The 20,254-nt window shown below is 42.5% G+C and overlaps 1 protein-coding gene across 2 annotated transcripts in view; it reads left to right on the top strand.

Annotated features, from left to right (window-relative positions):
- The window catches only part of RABGAP1 (RAB GTPase activating protein 1), a 4,144,188-nt gene that overhangs the window by 3,561,418 nt on the left and 562,516 nt on the right, over nucleotides 1-20,254 (top strand). For both annotated transcript variants that reach the window (XM_044058459.1, XM_044058460.1), the window contains one exon: nucleotides 6,424-6,528. In XM_044058459.1, the coding sequence (XP_043914394.1) occupies nucleotides 6,424-6,528 (105 nt within the window). The remainder of the gene's footprint in view (nucleotides 1-6,423; nucleotides 6,529-20,254) is intronic.

The raw sequence follows: 20,254 nt of genomic DNA, 5'->3' as shown, positions 1-20,254 counted from the left end.
GTGCTGTGTTTCACATGAATTGGTAGCCTGTTCCAAAGACATGGCAGTTGCTAGGAGATAAATCTGTCTCTCCACCATGTCCAGTTCAAGTCACAGGCCATATTTAAGGTCCTGAAATGGGTAGCCCTAGACCCATTTGATGTACAGAAATGCAGTAAGTTCTTTAGGCTTGGGTCTTGGGTTGCTCTGTAGGCCAAGCTTAAATCCTTCCCTAAGAAGTCTGTACAATACAGATTATAGTGACAGGGATTTTAGTCAGTCCATGTAATGCACATGCTGGAGGCCCTTTATCTTCTTTGTTAGAAACCTCTGAGGTGTCTCTCATTGCTGTAGGTGCTTAGTACAGTACATACCGAATGGGGCAATTATACTCAATTATGGGCCAAATACGTGCCGAGTGTAGGGGTTTATAAAACTTTGTTTGGTGTCGAGGCGATGCCTTTACTAATCAAGTGAGCTACATGGAAAGCTTTCCTTACAATGGTAGACATATGGTGGTCGAAGTTAAGGTCGTGGTCAGCCTGTGATCCCAGGTCCCTTACCACTTCATGGGTACTTAGGGTAGGGTCTTTATTACATTGTCAAACACTTAAATGTTCGAATGTCATATGGTCGACACCATATGATCGAACATTTAAATGTTCGAACGTTTCAATGGAGATCTCCGTACAGTGTAGAAATGGAAGTTTTCCATTGTCTGCACTGTAGTGCGATCTTGGAGTTGGTATATTTAAAGTGCAGGGGTGTGGGGGATGCACTGGGGCTTGCCCCCCTGCTTAACCTTTCAGGTAGTTTTTTTTTTTCTGTTTTTTTTTTTTTTATTTGATTTTCGAACTTTTAAGAGTTCGATAATCTGATCTAGACCCCTTAGGGTATTGCTATTGATTTGATAATGGGAAGGGACATAATTTATACTGAACGGAATGTTGATGCATTTCTTTGCATTTAGTTTGAGACTGACTAATACAGCAGTTGCTAGTCTCTGTGAAACCATCCTGGAGTATACTGACATAATTTGGGGATTCAGTGATTGCACCTAGTTTGCAGTCGTTCAAACTTGGTCAGCCACAACCTGTTAGTTTGACTTGAACTTCTGAGAAGCATATACCAAACAGTAGTGGGCTCAGCACTGACCCCTGTGGCACCTGGCTGGTAACAGATCTATTGGTTGATATGGAGTCACCTACTTTGATGGTGTGTGTCCAGTTTGCAAGCTAGTTGACAACCCATCTTACAACAAAAGAGTTTATATTCAATTTGCTAAGTTTATCTGTCATGCCTGAATTTGGGATTGTCTGGAAAACCTTTGCCAACTCGAGGTAAGCTGTTTGCACAGATTTGCCCTCATCAGTGGTCTTGGTCATACTTTCAAAGAAATCCACCAGATTTAACAGGCAGGATCTGCCCTTCATGAAGCCAAATTGGGTAGGATCCAGGGTTTTGGAGGTCTCCTACATCTATTTATGAGGTGTGTAATAATACGTTCCATGGCCTTACAGATGAGGCTGGTCAGGCTTATGGGTCTGTAATTCCCTGGGCCTGTTCCTAGGCCACCTTTGTGGAGGGGAAAAACTGTAGCTGTTCTCCATTCTGCAGGAACAAAGCCTGTGTTTAGGCTGTAATTAAAAAGGGTACTTAGTCGTGATGCTAGTTCATGTTTTAGTCTGTTTAGAAGACAGCTTGGGTTGTCATCTGGTCCCACTGAGGCCGTGTTCTTTGCCTTGGACAGGACTTTGAGGTCCTGCTCTTCAGATATGTAAGGTAGGTAGAAGTTTGACTGAGGGCTTGTTGTAAGTTAGGAGGAGATAAGGGAGCAACAAAGTTATCCGTTAGCAGGTTCGCTGTCTCTGTGGGGTCAGTTGAGATACCATTGGCTACCAATTCTGCACATACTTGGTTCCTACCCTTTAGGTTATGTACATAGCTGTAAAAGGCCTTATGGTTATTCTTGGCAGTATTTGCTAGGTTTCTCTCAATGGAGCTATTGGAGAATTTGACAAGTTGTCTTATTTGCCTGTTAAGGTTGAGGAGGGTGCTTTTCCGTTGTTGGGTCCTTGTCTGTTTTCTTAGACAGCAACATTTTGCATTTATTGTAGAGTTTGTTGACGCTGGAACTCCACCATGGCAGCTTAATTTTAATTGAAGCCCTGGCTTTGATTCTGCCTGGTACAGCCGAGTTTATACACTTTTGCAAGTGATTGTACAGGACTTTAGTGTAAGCTTTGGTGTAGTCAACACTTTCGGCTTGCGCTGGGGCTTGGAATGCATTTATAGCTTCACCTAGGAGGGTGTAATTTGCCTTGATGATGTTTTTTAGTATGATTTCACCCTTTGAGTTCTGGTGTTAGTATCAGTTTGAAGGTGACTGATTTGTGGTCAGTTTTAACGAATGAGGGTCCAGCAGTTACAGCAGTGTGCCTGTTTGACATGTTAGTGAGGACCAGATCTAGAGTGTTTGCTCCTCTTTTTGGGGTATGGGCAATTTGCTCCAAGGCATTTGAATTCACAAAGTGAAGGAAGTTTTGTGCTAGCGAGTTTGGGCTAGAGTAGGTTTGCCATTTGATGGTGGGATAATTGAAATCCCCATTTCAAGGGTGTTCGGTAAAATTTGAATTGTCTTCAATTTGGTTAAGTTGGCTTCATGGGTGTCATGACCCATGGAGGGGGATCTATAACTGGCTAGGACTTGAAAGGGTCTTACCCACCATAACCTGGGCCTGGAGGTAACTCCATGGAGTTGTTCAGTCTAACTAAACGCGAGGTAAATTTATCTCGAATATAGATTGAAACATAGTCTCCTTTGGTTTTCACATGTTCATTTTGTGGTCTAAAGGTGAGAAGGCATTGCAGCCTTGCAGGGCCCGGGGTACTTTCTGAGGCCTTAAACCAGGTTTCTGTGACTGCATGGATATCTACATCTTGTAGTGATGGAAGTGCTTCCAGGGAGTGCAACTTTTTGTTTAAGCTCCTAGTATTTAGCAGCTTAACCCTTATTTTGTTCTGAGTGGTTAATTTCACGTCGGTAATGTTTTCAAGACCTTGCCTAAAAAGGCACTATGGAGGAGGCAGAAGCCTTTGCCAGCACCTGAAAGCCTAGGGGTGCCAGGTGCAAACAGTCTCTGGCAAACCAGCAAGGTTTGTTGACCATGGCTTCCCAGGCAGAATGACAACAAAACTAAGCCAGTTATTGAAATAAATCATTTTTTGTTTATACTATCTGTGGCATCATTCTAGGCAAGGGTAGTATGCTGCTCAAGGCTAGGGACGTACCCACCTGGGACACATACTCAGAGAAAGCTCGACCATGTCTCTCTTCATATAGTTCAGTGAGGTACGTCTCGGGTCATTCACACCAACACGAACTATGACAGAGTCATAACGGTACTTGTTGAGAACTGAGTGCATGCGTGGTTTGGTGAATCCTGGCACCGGATAGGCAGCTGACTGTAACTGTCTGTCCAACCTAGTGAGTAAGACATCCATGTGTCTCACCATTGAGACTCCAATGACAAGAAAACTTGGGTTTTGAGTGTTATGCCTTACGGGCTTGGGGAGGGGGATAAGACACTGGTGTTGTGTGTCATGGGTGCTATGGAGACTGTGTTAGCTGTAGCAGACTTGTTTCTTGGAGGTCTCTGGTGTTTTGGTAAGTTTTTCGAGAAAACCTTTGCATATGTGGATTTACGTGTTTGATGCCTACTATGTGTATGAGTATTGGTATGTGTATGAGTACTGGTACTGTTTGAATATGTAGTGGTGGGTGAGTTGACAGCCTTCTCCGTGTTACTGTTTTGAGTGAGAGAGAGCATGGATTCTAGATTCTTGGTGTAAATACATCTTTCGCACTCTGTACTAGACTGTGTTAGTAGAGGGTTGTCTGTGTACATGAGGCAATTGCTACACTGCCTCAAGTGAACCCAAGTCAACAAGGTTGACAGGAGAAACAAGGGTAGCCCAACTGTCCATAATGCTATGTTGAAGGCTGTTGTCACTAGGGGTGGCTTTTCAGAAACGATCACACAGGAACTCAGAGAATAGATATTTCTTCCTGGGTTTTAAGGAAATGTGTTGAATTTAACTGTCGGACTTTGACACACAGTTACACGGTAGTGCACTTTGCTGCATGATGTTCTCACAGGCAGAAACCTGCTCAGATGGAGGGCCTAAATACCAGAAGCTAAAACTTGAAAAAAAAAAACCTCAAAAATTCAAAAGGACCAATGAGGATGCTTGTTTCAAGCCCTAGACTGGCCTACCTTTACCAGTCAGGTGACAATCAAACACACTTCTCTCACAGAAGTGCAGATGGGCCCCATCCAATCCAAGATGGCCTGGAAAATGTGCTCAGAACAAACAAACCAGTACAAACAGTTCCAGAAGCAGCAGGCCTGGATCTGTCCTATGCTACAGCTACTAGCTACCCTAGTTTCAGTGGGAAACATTAGAATATTTAGCACAGTAGAAAAATAGCATTAAGAACACTGAACAACGTATGTTTGAACAGCAGAAAATCAGCCAGGAGGCTCTAAATAATGATTTAAACAATTAACAGATCAGTTAATTAAGTACTGCTTGGTGGGAAAACCAGAGTAGGCAGAACAAATAACTTTAAAACAGTGAAAAAATACCAGTAAATACTTAAACAGTAGAAACAACAACATTTTTGCTAAACAGTGAAAACAGCAATAACATTTGATTTTACAGGCACAGTGTAGCATGTAATTGCAGTATAACAGTGTAGTTTAGTACAGAGTACATAAATACAGTATAAAAGTAGGTGGCAGACAATAAAAAAATGCAGTAAGTAGTATAAATAAGCAAAAAACAGGCAACTCATGTTTTTTGGAAGCTCAGAAGCCTGTAGTCGTCTGATGTCTCAGCTCAGAGTTGTGGCTGGTAGCCCACTTCAGTTCAGCTCAGTACAAACAAACAGAAACCTGTTCAGACGCAGGGCCTAAATACTAGAATCTAAAACTTGAAAAAAAAAACTCTTAATAAAATTCAAAAGAACCAATGAAGATGCTTACTTATTCCACTATTTGTAGTGGAGCAGTAGGTTAACACGGTTATTTGCGTGCCTGCTATAAGGAGAGCAAAATATTATTTCCAGACTTGTAAAGCAGTCTGGAGTTTTCATTATCAGCAGTAACAACTTTAACTCACTCAAGCTTAAAATGCCTTTTTTGTATTTGTATTCTTCCATTTCTCACCCATACCAATTTATGGCATCCAGAACTTTTCTTGGTTTGGCTTCAACAAGTCACTTAGCTAATAACAGGCAGTATTAGAAAGGCTAGGCGTTATTAACAAAGTTACACTAAGATTGTTAGTCTAGGATATCCTGCAGTGGAGAAATTAATATCTGCCACATTTTTAGTTTCGAGTTTATGTTCATATATTCATAACTGAGACACTTGCACATTGTTGGTGTATAGGGTGAAACACCAATGTAAGAGACAGTAGAATTCACTGAAAATGCTGGTTTATCACACTAAACTGGAAACATTATTGGTGGTTTGCTAGTAATTATGAAAGTAGTATTTCCATATGTACTTAATACTTCAGAAAATTAGTGAATTACAGTCTGTTGCATCACATTAAGTGAAACTGTAATTGTTGGAAAAAACTGTCATTGGTATTTGCACTGTAAGTTGCACATCTTGAGAGATATCCAGTATTATTTGTTTTGCTAATTATACTATTAAGCATATGTTTTAATATCTCTGTAACTATCTCAATAAATGTGCAGTTGTAGAGGAATTTCTTGTTGTCATATGAAAGTTTGGTTGCTTTTATCAATGACATGGTGATTTTTGTAAGCCATTTTGTGGCTTGTACAAGCTATGATGTGTCCAACTAGTCAACAAGTGTACATGAAGAAAGTATTATTATGACTTTCTTTGCAGTTGTCTATCAGAAGTCTGTGATCTTATCTTTTTAGTGCCAAGAATGGCTTAGCTAATGAGTTAGTCACTGTCTGTAGGTGGTGAAAAATACAACCATGCAGAAAGTTTAGTTGCAGTTAGATACATTAGTATCAGATGGATGTCTGCACTGCAGCAAGTATAATTACAGTAGGAGGCCAGGCACACGCATGTGGGCAGCAAATACAGACTTGTGTAGTCATCTGATATTACTAGCTGATAAAGGAGACACATGCGTGTGATTTTTTTTCTTTTTTGCTAAAACTTGTTTGGTGGCATCAATTTATTAGTTACTCATGATAGTGGTGATAACATATTCAACCTTTATTGATACATGTTTAGTTGAAGAAAACTCGAATGGTAAATCCAAGTGCCAGAGTTCAGACATTTTCATTCTTCTACAGAAAAGTTGAGCTTTTGTGAAAAGTGAAATGTATTTTTAGATTGCTGTAACGTGGCCAGTAACATAATAGAGTTTCACATTTATGCATTTGTGCAGGCAGAAGAAAAGGCTGATGCATTGAACAAGGAGCTACTTATCACAAAACAGAAATTAGTTGATGCTGAAGAAGAAAAAAGGCGTCTGGAGGAAGAGTCAGGACAGGTAACGTAGATTTTTTTTCATTTTACATAACACATTTGAACAAAGTAACTGACTAGGTTTTTTCTCCTGCCTTTAAAAAAACTAACTTGTAAGCATTTTTCTGTTGGGTAGTTTATGTATTTTAACATGCATGTAAAATACATGTAGGAATGACAACATGCATCATTCAGAGTAGGCATTTTCTTTCACTTCTAACCGGCCTTGCCTGTTCCCTCATTTCAGTATTTCTTATTAGGTGACTGTTGATTATTTGGTACTTTTCAGTCTCTGCTTTATTGCTGATAAGTAAAGACATTGATCATAACATTTCATAAGGAAAGAGTCCCCAAGAATTTCCCCAGGTTGTCATGAACTCTGTTATTGTACTATTGTGTATGCATTTTTATTCAAACCCTTACGTTAGCACACACTCTGCAACTGTACCGGTGTTATGTATTTTTGTTCCTTATGCTGTCAGGGTCTTGCAGCATAATGGATTTAATTATTTTTCTTCACCAGCTAGGTGGACTGATCATAATTGATTTATTTTCAGCCATAACTAAGACAACTTTAAAGTACAGAATAACATTTCAGTCACATGACAAAACAATAATTCAGTTAGAAATTACTTTTAGAGCAGTAAATGTTTTTGAAGTAGATGCAGTTTTTATGTAAATAATATTGAATAGCTAAGGTAGTCAGTGTTTGGTTTATGTGTTGCTAGGCAATAATTAATTCACCAACACAATTGATATGACTATACAGGTCCACATTATACATATTTATAGAACCATACCAGAGTTATCTCGAGTGGTGCTACCTTGCATTTTGAGGGTCAAGTGGAGAAGCCAGATGCATAGTTTCAGCATCTTTGATAGTGTGTAACATGTAAGGGTTGTTTCCCCCATGTCTTTGGACCTAGTATGAAGAAAGCTTGCTGCAAATAGGATAATGTGTTTGCCCTTCCTCCATGGTTGTGTGTCTGTTGAGTTAATTATCTCCCCCTCCAACATGGGATTGCAAGTGGGTTTGCCTACCATTTATTTCTTGCATTTTAGATTTCTGAATTATTGAAAAAAAATGAGTGTTTGTTTTTCCTTATTGTTTGATGCAGTTCTTGTCTCCATGATCTTATGGTATGGATCTGCATACTCTTTCCCCTGTTCCATCCAGGTGTCCATTGTATAACTCATTGTTACATTAGTAACTCTTGGGACTTAAGCCACAGAATGCTTGATGGTTGGCCCGCATGCCTGTCAATCTCTTAGAGCAAGAAATCTGGACAAAGCCATAAATCAAAGTGTGGAAAAGGCCCAAATTGGGACATTGTTTAAATATTGTTCTTACAAACTTATCAAGTTGATAGAATAACAAGTTTTGCATTAGCATGCATTTTCTGAAGGTATGAAGTCTGAAACTCAAATGTCTGTCATTATTTTGTAACTTCAGTCTTTAATGATTTGCTATTAATTTGCCAGAAAACCACAATTTTATGAAAAATGGACCAAAAATATGAGGCAAAAATCTGGACATTCCGTGAAAGTCTGTATAATTGAGAGGTTTGCCGGCCTGATTTTCAAAGCTTAGCACACCCTTTTCCCTACAGGCTAAGAATTTGCCTTTCCCACTAGGATATTGGGACATCAGAACAGGAATACCCTGCCACAGTTTGCTCAAGATTGTATGTGTTATATCAGAATAGGATCATAGGAAGTTACTTGACTAATGTTCATACTTCCTTAATACCCAAGGACTAGAACTGCTTTGGTTATTTGGCTGTGCCTTTGGGCATCTGCAAGCTGCCCCTGTCCATAAGGGACACAGGCGACAAGCCAGGGGTGAATTTCTGATTTCCCATCTATTGATTCTGTTTGCATTAGAATAGGCTTACTGAAGAGCTCTGCTTGACATGAATGGAGAGTCTGATCCAGCGAAGGTATAGTCTCTGAGAAATGTATCTGTCCCTTCAACATATTTTGTTTGTGACAGATGAGGTTTAAATCCTTAGGTCAGGTAATTCTAGTGCAGTTTGTTTTCTGAATGTTTAGCAGACCTATCAGGGCTGGATCATTTAATGCCTTGTAGATTAGGAGTAGATCACCCCTCAGTAGTCTGTAGGAGACTGAGTACAGGGACAGGGCTTTGGGACAGTCCACATCGGACATGCTATTTGCACCCTATATTCTTTTAGTGAGGAACCTCTGTGGTCATTCCAGCTGTTGCAACTCCCTGATCAGGTACATGCCCGAGGGTGCATTGTACTTGATTATTGGTCTGATGAGGGCTGCGTATAGTGGGACTATGATCTCCTGGTATCTGGATGCCATGCCGTTACTTAAGCTGTACCTTACAGAAGGAATTTCTTATCACCATGGACACATTGTGATCAAAGTTCAGGTAACTGTCTACTTGAATTCCCAAGTCCCTTACCACTGTGTCTGTTCTTAGGGGGAGTCTTATCAGTTTTGTAATTTGCAGAGGTGGTCATCTTCCAAAATGGTATAATTTTTTGCATTGAGTTTTAGGTCTTGGCTCAGGTACCAGTTTTTTGTCTGCGTCAAACCCCCTGGGAGACATCTAGATTGCACCCAACTTGCAGTTGTCAGCCAAAGCCTTCTGCTTATGTCTTGATTTCAGAGAAGTGCATTATGAACAGGAGAGGTGTCAGTACTGAGCATTATGGGATGCCATGAATACCAGGACTGCTGCTGAAGGTGAATTCCCCTACCCTAACATATGTATCCTATCTGTGAGGTATTTGTCAAAACGTCAAGTGACCTAGGGATTTATGCCTAAATTTGTGAGTTTTCTGTAATACACAAATGAGGTATTGCCAAATGCATTTGCCAGAAGTATCATTAGATATCCTTCCAGTTTGTACATTGTGTCAGTAAGGTTGTACTTTGGAAGCCACGGTGGTGCAGCGGTTAGCATTGTCACCTCACAGCAAGAGGTTCTCCCATTCAATTCTCGGCTGGAGTGCCTTCTGTGTGGAGTCTGCATGTCCTCCCCGCGGTCGAGTGACGTTAAAGACATGCAGGTAGATGCGAGCGTGAATGGGCGTGCCTTCGTTGAAGGTTGGGAAGCAGGCTGGCAACTCAGCACCATAAAAAAAATGCACTGCCAATCATGAGCGGGCCAGAGTTCCGCTGTGGCAACCCCTAACCAGGAAAAGCCGGACGTCTTAGTAGTATCATTAGATATCCTTCCATATAACTGTTGCAGTATTCTTCAGCAAAAGAATCCCCTGTCAAAGTTAGCTCAGCGTCCGGCCAGTATACAAAAGCCTTAGGATTTTAAGGACATTGTACATCACATGTGTGCTCCCTTCTCATGGTGTAGGGCACAAAGGTGACATACGGATGTACATACCTCAGAACTTCTTTGCCACTAGTCTGAATGCCACCTTCGATCATCTGTCTGAACGCACCTTCATTTATGCTGGTTACCAAACCATTTTCAGATAAGTGCCCCATTGGGGTTTTCTTCTTATCTAATTTTTCTTTTGGTTTGCGAGTTTACATGTAATCCACATAGGGAAAATGTCAGTTTGGGAGACAGATTCCCCGTAAGGACAGTCATGAGTAGTGTCTTTTTGCTTGAGTGCTTCTTACGACCATACTAAGTGCTCGATTTGTCAAGCATTTTGTCCTCAAGATACTTCTTAGTTCTCTCCTGTTTGTCTATGTACCTGGAGAAGCAAAGTCTTAAGTTGTTGGTGCAGGATGTTGTGGTGGAATTGTCCTGTCCCAGGGGTCAGCGGTCTGCCAAGAAGACCAAAAAACTTAGGTTGGATTCGGTTACTGTACTACCTCCCCCGGGCATCTCTCTCAAGACTGATGAAAGCCCGGAGGATTCTCCAATTCTGTAGGATTCCTCTGCTGCAACCACATTGGAGGACAGTATGTATCCAGAGTCTCACATGTCCTTGAAGGCTCTGCAGATGCCCATTGCAGATGTTGAATGGAAATCTTGGCTGATCATATCTGAGGGGATCGAGGGGCGTTCTGCAGATTGTTGTTCAGGAGTAGATTCCCACTACATTGATTGTTGACAAGGGTCCAGACCTCCTAAGGTCATTAGAGTTGATGTCCCTATGATGAAGCAGCAGAAAACGAAGGACATTTCCCCTGCTCCCAGAGATCCCCAGCGTGAATGGCAGGATTTTACACAGGGGTTGTTTAATGCACTCATAGCCTTGAAGCCTCCTTGGAGTGTTTCTGTCCCTGCCTTGGTCATCTACTCCACTTAAGAGGCCTAGGGAACAGGACTCTTCAAATGAAGACTTAGACTCGGGGGGGGTCCTTGCCATACTCCTCACAGATTCCTTCTGCATTGGACTTTGGTTCTGAGGAGGAAGGTTCCATTAGCCGAGGTTCTCTCTTTGAAGAACTCTTGTGGGGATATTGTCTCTTGTATGATGGAATTCTTTAAATGGGATTGTTCTCAAGTTTCCGACATCCAGAAAAGGTATTATGAAATCCTCTAGAATGGAGTCCTCATGCTCTCTGCTGTTCTCCAATCCTGGCTGCCATGTTGGACACTGTTTCTGCGGCGTCTCAGGCTCCTGATTATCAATCCCCAGCCACTAAAAAGTCTGACAAGTTTTATAAAGTGCCTTATGAATTTAAATTTATTTACAAATGTCCCTCTGCTGACCTATCGGTTGTGTCTGTCTCTTCTGACAAACCTTCTAAGCTCTTGCCTTCTACTAAATTGCTTCCTTCTGACAAGGACAGTAGGGCCATGATATGGCTGGGCAAAAGGTGTATATTGCTGCTACTCTGGCCTTTCGAGCTATGAATTATCAGACCCATGTGATCAGATATTTCCTAACTTTTCTTTCTCAGGCTTCTCTGACCTTTCTGACGCTGAGGGGAAGGTTTTGGCCCTCTCTTTGTTGAGCTCCTCTTCCCAAGTGGCTCACCATTCTATTAAATGTAGTTATGATGCAGCTGATGCTTCTTCTAGACCTGGTTCTTTTGGTTCTGTGTTTAGGTGTTACTCTTGGCTTTGCCTCTAGCCTTTGCCTGATGATGATGTTGCGTCTTTCGGCTTTTCCCGGTTAGGGGTCGCCACAGCGGAACTCCGGTCCGCTAATGATTGGCAGTAGATTTTTACGTGCCGAGTTGCCGGCCCTGACGCACAACCTTCAACGAAGGCACGCCCATTCACGCATGTCTCCACACAGAAGACGCTCTAGCTGAGAGTCGAACTGGACAATGTCTTGCTGTGAGGTGATAACGCTACCTAAATTGTTGGATGCTCCCCTTGATGACAAAAATCTCTCTGGTTCTGCAGTGGCTGAGGTTTTTAAGTCCTCTGCAAGACAGTGGCAAGGTCTTACAGGAATTGAAGCATATTTTTGTTTTGCCTGTTACTAAATTTCAGAGGAATTATCCCCTAAGCCTGCTTTTGTTAGCAGACAGTCTCATCCTCCTCCCAATGGTAAGAAAGGTTCTAGACGGGCTCCTCCTGTTAAGTCCAAACTTCTCAGAAACCTTTTCCAGATAAGCCTGGTTCTGTCTGACTACCTGCTTCCCTCCTTTTTATGCCAGGTCCCTTTATCTCTTTTTTTTCCCCTGTCCCTTCCCAGTTGGTTAAGGATCACTCAGGATTTTTGGTTTCTGTTCATTGTCTGTCAGGGATACTTCATGGTGTGGAAATCCCTTCTTCCTTTTCTGGGCATTCCTCAACCTCCTCAGGAACAGCTGCCTTTCTTTCTGGATGTGCTTCAGGACCTCTTGTCTCAAGACACTATTCAAGGAGTTCCCACTCCCCAGAAAAGGGAGGGGTTTATTCCGGAATGTTTTTGGTTCCCAGGAAAGAAGGTACCATGCTGCCCATTTTGGACTTTTCTCAGCTTAACACCTTTTTAAAGATTTTACCTTTTGGATGCTGCCCCTCCAGACTCTGTTTCCTGTACTTCTTCCTCAGGCTTTTCTAGTCTTTCTGGCTTCTCAGCAATGATTATCTTCACATCCCTATTCATCCCCATTTCAGGAAATTTGTGTATTTCTCTGTTTCATCCCTGCATTTTCAGTTCTCTGCTGCCACAAGGGTTTTCACCAAATACCTTGTTCCCATGATTCCTTTTAGAAGGATGAGGTGATACAAATCTTTATCTGTATCACCTGGTCATTCAGGTTTACTCCCCAGAGACCTTGCTTCATCACCTTCACTATGCTTTTTGCCTCTTGCAAAGCCTAGAGTTTACAGTAAATTTCCAGAAATCCCTTCTGACTCCTTCTCAGGATCATGTTTTTCTGTACTGCAGCCTCCAAAACATTCCTATGCTGGCTTCCCTGCAACCACCACCCGAGGCTTTTTTTGTAATTACTTTTTCATTCCCTTCTTCTTCAGGTGTCAGTTATAGCTAGATAATTTCTAAGGGCTGTAGGATTTATGGCTTCCACCATTCCTATGTTACCTCTAGCCAGACTCCATACAAGGAAGCTACAGTGGTTCATAAAGTCAGTTTGGCTCCAACACAGTCATCCTTTGGACTTCCTAGTCCCTCTTCTTCCATGCCTCAAGCTAGAGCTTCAGTGGTAGAATCATTAGCTGACTCTCAAGCCAGGGCTTACTTTTCAGCCCCCAGTCCCCTCTCAGGAGCTTTTTTTGGATGCCTGAGACATGGGACGGGGTGCTTCTTTCGTCCCTCTGGAGATTCAAGGGCTTTGGGCCATTCATCACAGGGTAGACCATATCTTCAGGCTTTTCATATTCTTTTTTTTTCTTCCAGGGTTTCTCAAAATCTTTACAGGCAGTACCACAGTGATATGGTACATCAGCAAGCAAGGAGGGACACTGTCCTACCTTCTATGCAGACTAGTTGTCCATGTTTGGGATCTGGCTGTCCAATATCAGGTGACTCTAAAGGTTGTTTATATTCCTTCAGAACAAAACATTGTGTAAGAGAGACTGAGCAGGTCCATAACACAGGCTCAGGAGTGGATGCTTCACAGGGATATGTTTTTGGGCATTGCCCACCAGTGGGGGTACTCCTCAGGTATATTTTTTTTGCCTCTCTTTTGAACAGACAGCTTCCTCTTTTTTGCACCATGGAAGGTGGGTGCCCTATCTTTTTCTTGGAAGGGGATGTTTCTCTACGCCTTCCCTCCCCTTCCCCTCATACCGAGGGTCCTGCTCAAGATAGAGCAAGACTCCCCCAAAGCCATGTGGTGACTCCCTTTTGGCCCATACAGCATTGGATGTTCTTAGTGTCTCACTGTTGCAGTCATTACATTTGGGTAATCTGCTGGCAGGTTGCCCTCAGTCGGTTGCTTCAGTCTTTCTTGCCGCGTGGTGCCCAAAGCAGAAGCAGTTCGCAAGTGCCAGTCGGCCGACTCCTGAAATTTTCATTTTTGAGTTTCAGAACCAAAGTCTTCAAACTAAAGCTAAGTACCCCATTGGGGAAACTTTTTCTTACTCCTTACCGATGTCAGTAAAGACCACAATGTGCCTTGTAGGTTTTGTGCTAAATTTAACCAACGCACTATTAAGCGTCTGTATATTTTTGCTTGTAAATACTTTGGTTCAAGATTTAGCTATCCTGAAATGTCGTTGGTTAGCAATCCGACTACCGGAATTCACAAAAAATGCAAAGAAAAAGACAGAGACAGACCGTTGAGGTCCAAAACTGACGATCAAGCTTCTCCTAAGCCAGTCGCCAGTACTCACTGAGGAGCTTTCGCAGCCCCTGATGCCCGCTAAGACCCGTAAGGAGTCCGGTATGCTGCGAGATTCTTCAAGTATTGAACCCGTGGATGTCTCTCCCTTGGATGGGTCCGGAGCCGCTGAGCAGGCACTGGCTTCTGAGGGTGTTTTCAGGCCTAAAGATTTGTATATTAAACCGATGCCATCATCAAAAACAAGGCCAAAACCAACTTCTCTGTCTAAAAAAAATGATGCATGAGCCACGTGCTCAGGCCTCTATGCCTAAAAAACAAATTATCAAAATGGCTGAGGATTTAATTACCTTGATCAGGGGTTCCCAACCCCCTCCTGCTAAGAGGCCTAGGCAAGGCACTGATTATGAATCTTCAGATCAGGTTTCCATTTCTTCTGATTCCACTTCTGATCAGGAATTTTCTATTCCCCCTTATGAGGACTCTGATGCAGAAGAATCCATACCTTCTGCTTCTCCTCCTGAGGATTTTTCTTTTGGAGAGACTTTGCATGCCTTAAGGGAATATTTTCATTGGGAGAGTTAGGATTTTTCAGAATCCAAAAAGAGGCTTAGGAATTTTCTTCCTCTGCCACAGCATAGGCCTTTGGCTGTACCTCCTGTTCTAGACATTGTTGTTGATGTTTTCTCAGAATCCAGCATGGCTCCTGGTTCCCTACCTCCAGCTCCTAGTAAGCCAGACAGATATTACAGGGTTCCTGACTCCCACAATTTTCTTTTCAAAAATCCTACTGCTGACCCTGAAACAATTTCTCAGGGTCCCAAGGGTGTTAAGGCTCCTACTGCTAAAAATCCTGCCCCTTCTGATAGAGACTCCAGGGCGCTGGATAGATGGGGGTAAGAAGGTTTATACGTCTGCAATCCTGGCAATCAGGGCTTTAAACTGTCAATTTCATATGCTTAAATATCAACAGCATGTCATGGGCTTACTGAAACAGAAAATTATGTTGATTTCTGATTATGTGGAAAGTAGAGAGTTACAGGATTTATTCCATTCAGCTGAACAAGTTGGAAAGCATACTTTGCAATGTGGTTTTGATTCCGTGGAGGCCTCTTGCAGGGCCGCCGTAACTGGATCTGTGATAAAAAGGCATGCTTGTCTCAAGGAGCAAAATCTGCCTGATCATGTTAAACCTGAATTATTGGATGCTCCTTTACAGCAGGGCAGTCTGTTTGGTAATAAGGCAGAAGAAGCTTTGAAAAAGATGGAAGACAAAGCTAAATCTATGCAAACTGTAAAAGATTTCTTGCTAGTGCATCCACCGAGGTTCAGTAGGCACTGGCCTACTAAGAATTGGTCCTTTCCAGTACCCACCAGAGCCGCTCAGGTCAAACCCAGACACTCCAAAGGCTCCAGGCTTCAGTCACAAGTATCTTACAGGACAAAACAATGGGATGCCTCCACCTCCAAATCAGGAAGTAGCAAAGCACCACCCTATGGTAAACATTCTCAATGACTTTCCTCTGCCATTTCCAAGCACTTATCTTTTGGCAGCCCCTTTGGGAGGAAAAGTAGCACTTCATGCTCAAAATCGGCATCTAATTACCCAGGACAAGTGGGTCTTAAATATAGTATCCCAGGGATACAGATTTCATTTCCACACGTTGCCATTTCCAGACGGATGGCCAGATCTGTCTCCAAATCAGTGGGCAGAGGCCCAGAAACAAGTAATGTCCCTCATGGATGTGGGGGCTATTCAACCAGTACCATAAAAGGAAAAAGGAAAAGGTTTTTATTCAAGACTTTTCCTGGTACCCAGAAAAGACAAATTATGGTGTCCAATTCTGGACTTATCCATTCTAAATACTTTCCTAGACATTCCAAAATTCAAGATGCTGACTCTACAGCAGCTGCTGCCTATGCTAGGCAAGAGCGCCTGGTTGGTAACTCTAGACTTAAAAGAGGCTTACCTGCATATCCCAATCAGGGAATCTTGCAGAAGATACCTTCGCTTCAAAGCAGGCTATTTGAATTACCAGTTCTCTGCACTGCCCTTTAGCTTATCTACTGCGCCCAGGGTCTTCACAAAGTGCCTGGCACCAGTAATTGCATTTTGCAGACAAAGAAACATTCAAATGTATCCTTATCTGGATGATTGTCTAATTCAGGCAGAGAACAAGGACACTCTTCTACATCTGGCATTTGTAAAAAGGCTTCTAACATGCCTAGGGTACACCGTAAACGAAAAGAAATCACAACTGGTACCCTCTCAAATAATTACATTCCTGGGTGCAAGCTTGAATACAACTGCCAGATGGCTTAACTCACGCCAGACAAACAAATTCAATTGATAATATACTTCAAACAAGTGGCCACAAAAACCAGCTATCTGCAAGACAAATTTGCAGGCTTTGAGGTTCATGGCATCCTGCATTCTACTAATTCCATATGCAAGACTGCATATGAGGAAACTTCAATGGTACCTGAAAAAGCTTATGGAGTCAACATTGTCACTGCCTGGAAACAATGATTCCTCTCATTCCTTGCCTGCAACAGGAGTTCCTTTGGTGGGCAGAGGCCTGTCACCAAAACAAGGGACTGTCATTCATTCTACCCCCTGCCACCCAAACCTTGACTACAGACGCATCAGACTATGCTTAGGGGGCCCATCTGTCAGGGAGATGCATTCAGGGTGAATGGAGCCCAAATCAGATGCACCTACATATCAACCTGAAAGAAATGATAGCTGTACAGAATGCTCTGACCACCTTCAAGGACTTCCTTCATCCAGGACAACTACTGATAAAGATGGACAACATCACAGTTATGTGGTACATAAACAAGCAGGGGGGTACCCACTCCTACCCCCTTTGCAGACTAGCCATGGTCTTGTGGAACACAGCCTTGACTTAACAAATACATCTACAAGCTCAATTCCTGCCAGGAAAACATACTCTGGCAGATGACCTAAGCAGAAATCGTATGGACCCACACGAATGGAAACTGGATTCACAAATCTTCAGCATGTTGACATGAAAATGGGGGAGCCCAGACATAGATCTTTTTGCCTCTCCCCAAAACTATCAGTCAGACAAATTCTGCACAAGAATTCATCACAAAACAGCTTGGAAAGTGGATGCTCTATCCTCCAGCTGGAAAAACCTATCAGTCTATGCCTCTGCTCTCCAAGGTTTTACTAAAAGTCAGACAGGAAAAAAGAAAATTTATTCTTTGCTCCAGACTGGCCTCGCCAACACTGGTACCCGCTTCTAAGGAATATGTCACACCTTCCTCCGTGGTACTTGCCTCAGACACCTCATCTATTGTCTCAGCAGAACTATCAAATTCTGCACACTCAGCTCCAAACTCTGAATCTTGCAGCATGGCTAATCAACTAATTTCACCAATCACATCTCTCAGTAAACCTGCGATGGATGCCATTTTGGGGGCTAGAAGGCCTAGTACTAGAAAATCTTATGCTGATAAATGGAAGAGATTCTGTGCCTGGAATCAAGCACAAGGAATAAACACAGCAATGCCCAATATTCCTCAGATTCTGCAATATTTAACTGAGATGCTTCACAAGGGGCTATCCTTTTCTTCTATAAAAATCCATGCCTCTGCCATCTCGACTCATTACAACACAGAGCCTCCTCTCTTTTCTCATCTCCTGCTAAAGCAGTACCTCAGAGGGGCCAAAAATTTGAGACCTCCCAGGAGAGCACCGACTCCTGCGTGGGACCTCAATTTTGTGCTGGAAAAACTCACCCTACCTCCTTTTGAACCAGCTACTACTGCAGACAAGGATTTCAGAACTACATGCCCTCATGGCAGTGGAGCCTTTCATTATCTTTTATCCGGACAGGGTGGCCCTCAGGACCAATCCTTCTTTTATGCCTAAGGTGGTATCCAGTGTGGCTCTTAACCAGACCATTCATCTGCCAACTTTTTTCCCAAATCCGCAGAACAAGGGGGAGCGGATTCTGCATTCATTGGATGTACACAGACAACTAAGATTCTACCTAAACAGGATGAAAACTCTAAGAAAGTCTGAGCAACTACTGGTGACATTTGCTGCAGTGGCAGTGGGGAAGGCTATCTCAAAGCAGACTATTTCAAAATGGATAAGCCATTGTATTCGTTTCTGCTACATGCACCATGGTAAACCTGTCCCCGAGGGGATCAGATCCCATTCCACCAGGGCTGCATCTACTTCTGCAGCTTTTCTCAGAGGGGTTCCTCCCAGAGACATTCTAGAAGCTGCTACTTGGAGCTCAGTTCATACGTTCACAAAACATTATCATTTACCTCTCTTTTTCTAAATCCAGGGCAGGCTTTGCCACTGCTGTCCTGCAGGGCCTTATAGCTGCTCCTAATGCTGTATAATTCCATCCTCCCATCCATAGCTTTGGGATTCTATCCAAATGTAATGACTGCAACAGTGAAACACGAAGAACATAGTACAGTTGTGTACACTTACCATAAATGTAGATGTTCGAGTATATTCACTGTTGCAGTCCGGGTTAGCCACCCGCCAACCCCCTTTCTTTATTATTATACCTCTTCTTTCCTTCACTATGCTCAAAAGCCTTTTTGGTGTATTTGCTTTTAGTTGGAGGTAATTTTTTTGTGTTCTAAATTACATATATATATATATATTTTTTTTTTTTTTTTTTTTTGCTCCTCATTTGGGGGGCACCTGACATCTGGGGCAAGAAAAACTGATTAAAATGGTGTTGGCTGCATGTTTTATACCCCTGACGACCTGACGTCATGGAAGAGGAGACAGCAACCAATGCAGGACCCAAGACTTTGTTATTCAGGCCGACTGAGGGCAACCTGCCAGCAGATTACCCATATGTAATGACTGCAACAGTGAATACACTCGAACATCTACATTTATGGTAAGTGTACACAACTGTACTTTCCCTTTTCTGTAATTCACCACGGGAAGTCACAAGTTGTGTGGACCTACTCATGCAAGAGAAGAGGTCTCACCCATCCTCACTTTACCACTCTTCAACTGATGCAGTGAGTGATAGGGTTTTAATCTCTTTTTAGGTACCGTTTTTCTGAGGATGGCTTCAGGTTCTGCAGGAGACCAGGAAACCCACTACCAGGAAATCTTGTGTGTTCAAATGGAAGAGATCTTCTGTCTGGTGCCTTGCTCATAATCAGAATTAATTTTCTGTGGAGATTCCTCTGATTCTCTCTTTTTGTAAATTGCTTCAGGCTGGGTTGGCATATTCTTCATTTTTAGTTCACCTCTCAGATGTTTTTGCTTGTATGCCTCTGACCTCTAGGTTTCAGGTCAAGCAATTTCTTAAAGGTGTCCTTCATATTAGGCCTCCCAGGAAACCTATTTCTCTTTCCTGGGACCTTAATTTTGTTCTTGAAAAATTGACTCAGACTCCTTTTGAGCCTGCAGCTTCAGCTTCCATGCAGCATTGTACATGGAAGACTATTGTTCTTTAGGCCATTGCTTCAGCTAAGATGGTGCCTGAGCTTCAGGCCCTTATGGCTGTTCCTCCTTTACTTTTACATAGGGACAGGGTATCTTTTTATACTAATCCTTCTTTTATGCCCAAGGTGGTTAATGATTTGTCTCTTAATCATTCTATTAATTGCCCACATTTTCTTTCTCTGCAGTCTGCTGAGAAGGTTCTTCACATCTTGGATTTGCATAGACAGTTCAGGTATTATTTGAATAAGACTAAGGCCATTCACAAGTCTGAACAACTTTGTTTTGTTTTCATCCTAGATCTCTAGGTTTGGCTGTTTGTTAGCAAATCTTTTCTTCATGGATCTCTAAGGCCATTTCTTTTTTTTATCCTTTTTTATGGGAAATACCTTGCTACTTATGTAAAGGCTCATTCTACCAGGGCTGTGGCCTCCTCTGGTGCTTTTTTCAAAGGCTTGGATCCACTTCCATCCTTTGAGGCTGCTACTTGGTCTCTCCAAACTTTTACCAAGCATTACAAATTGGATGTTTTCAGAGTAAGAGCTGGCTTTGCCAGAGCTGTCATGCATGGTTTCCTGGAGGGCTCTTATGGGCCTTCCTCCTATCAAGTTTCCTCTTGAGCTTTTGTACTCTACCTTTAGTGAAGAATACTGCA

The sequence above is a fragment of the Protopterus annectens genome, chromosome 16.part0 (assembly GCF_019279795.1).
Source record: "Protopterus annectens isolate FY-2018-M chromosome 16.part0, PAN1.0, whole genome shotgun sequence".
Classification (NCBI taxonomy): Eukaryota; Metazoa; Chordata; order Ceratodontiformes; family Protopteridae; genus Protopterus; species Protopterus annectens.
The sequence above is the reverse complement of the archived record's forward strand: the minus strand, read 5'-3'. Positions and strand labels throughout refer to the sequence as shown.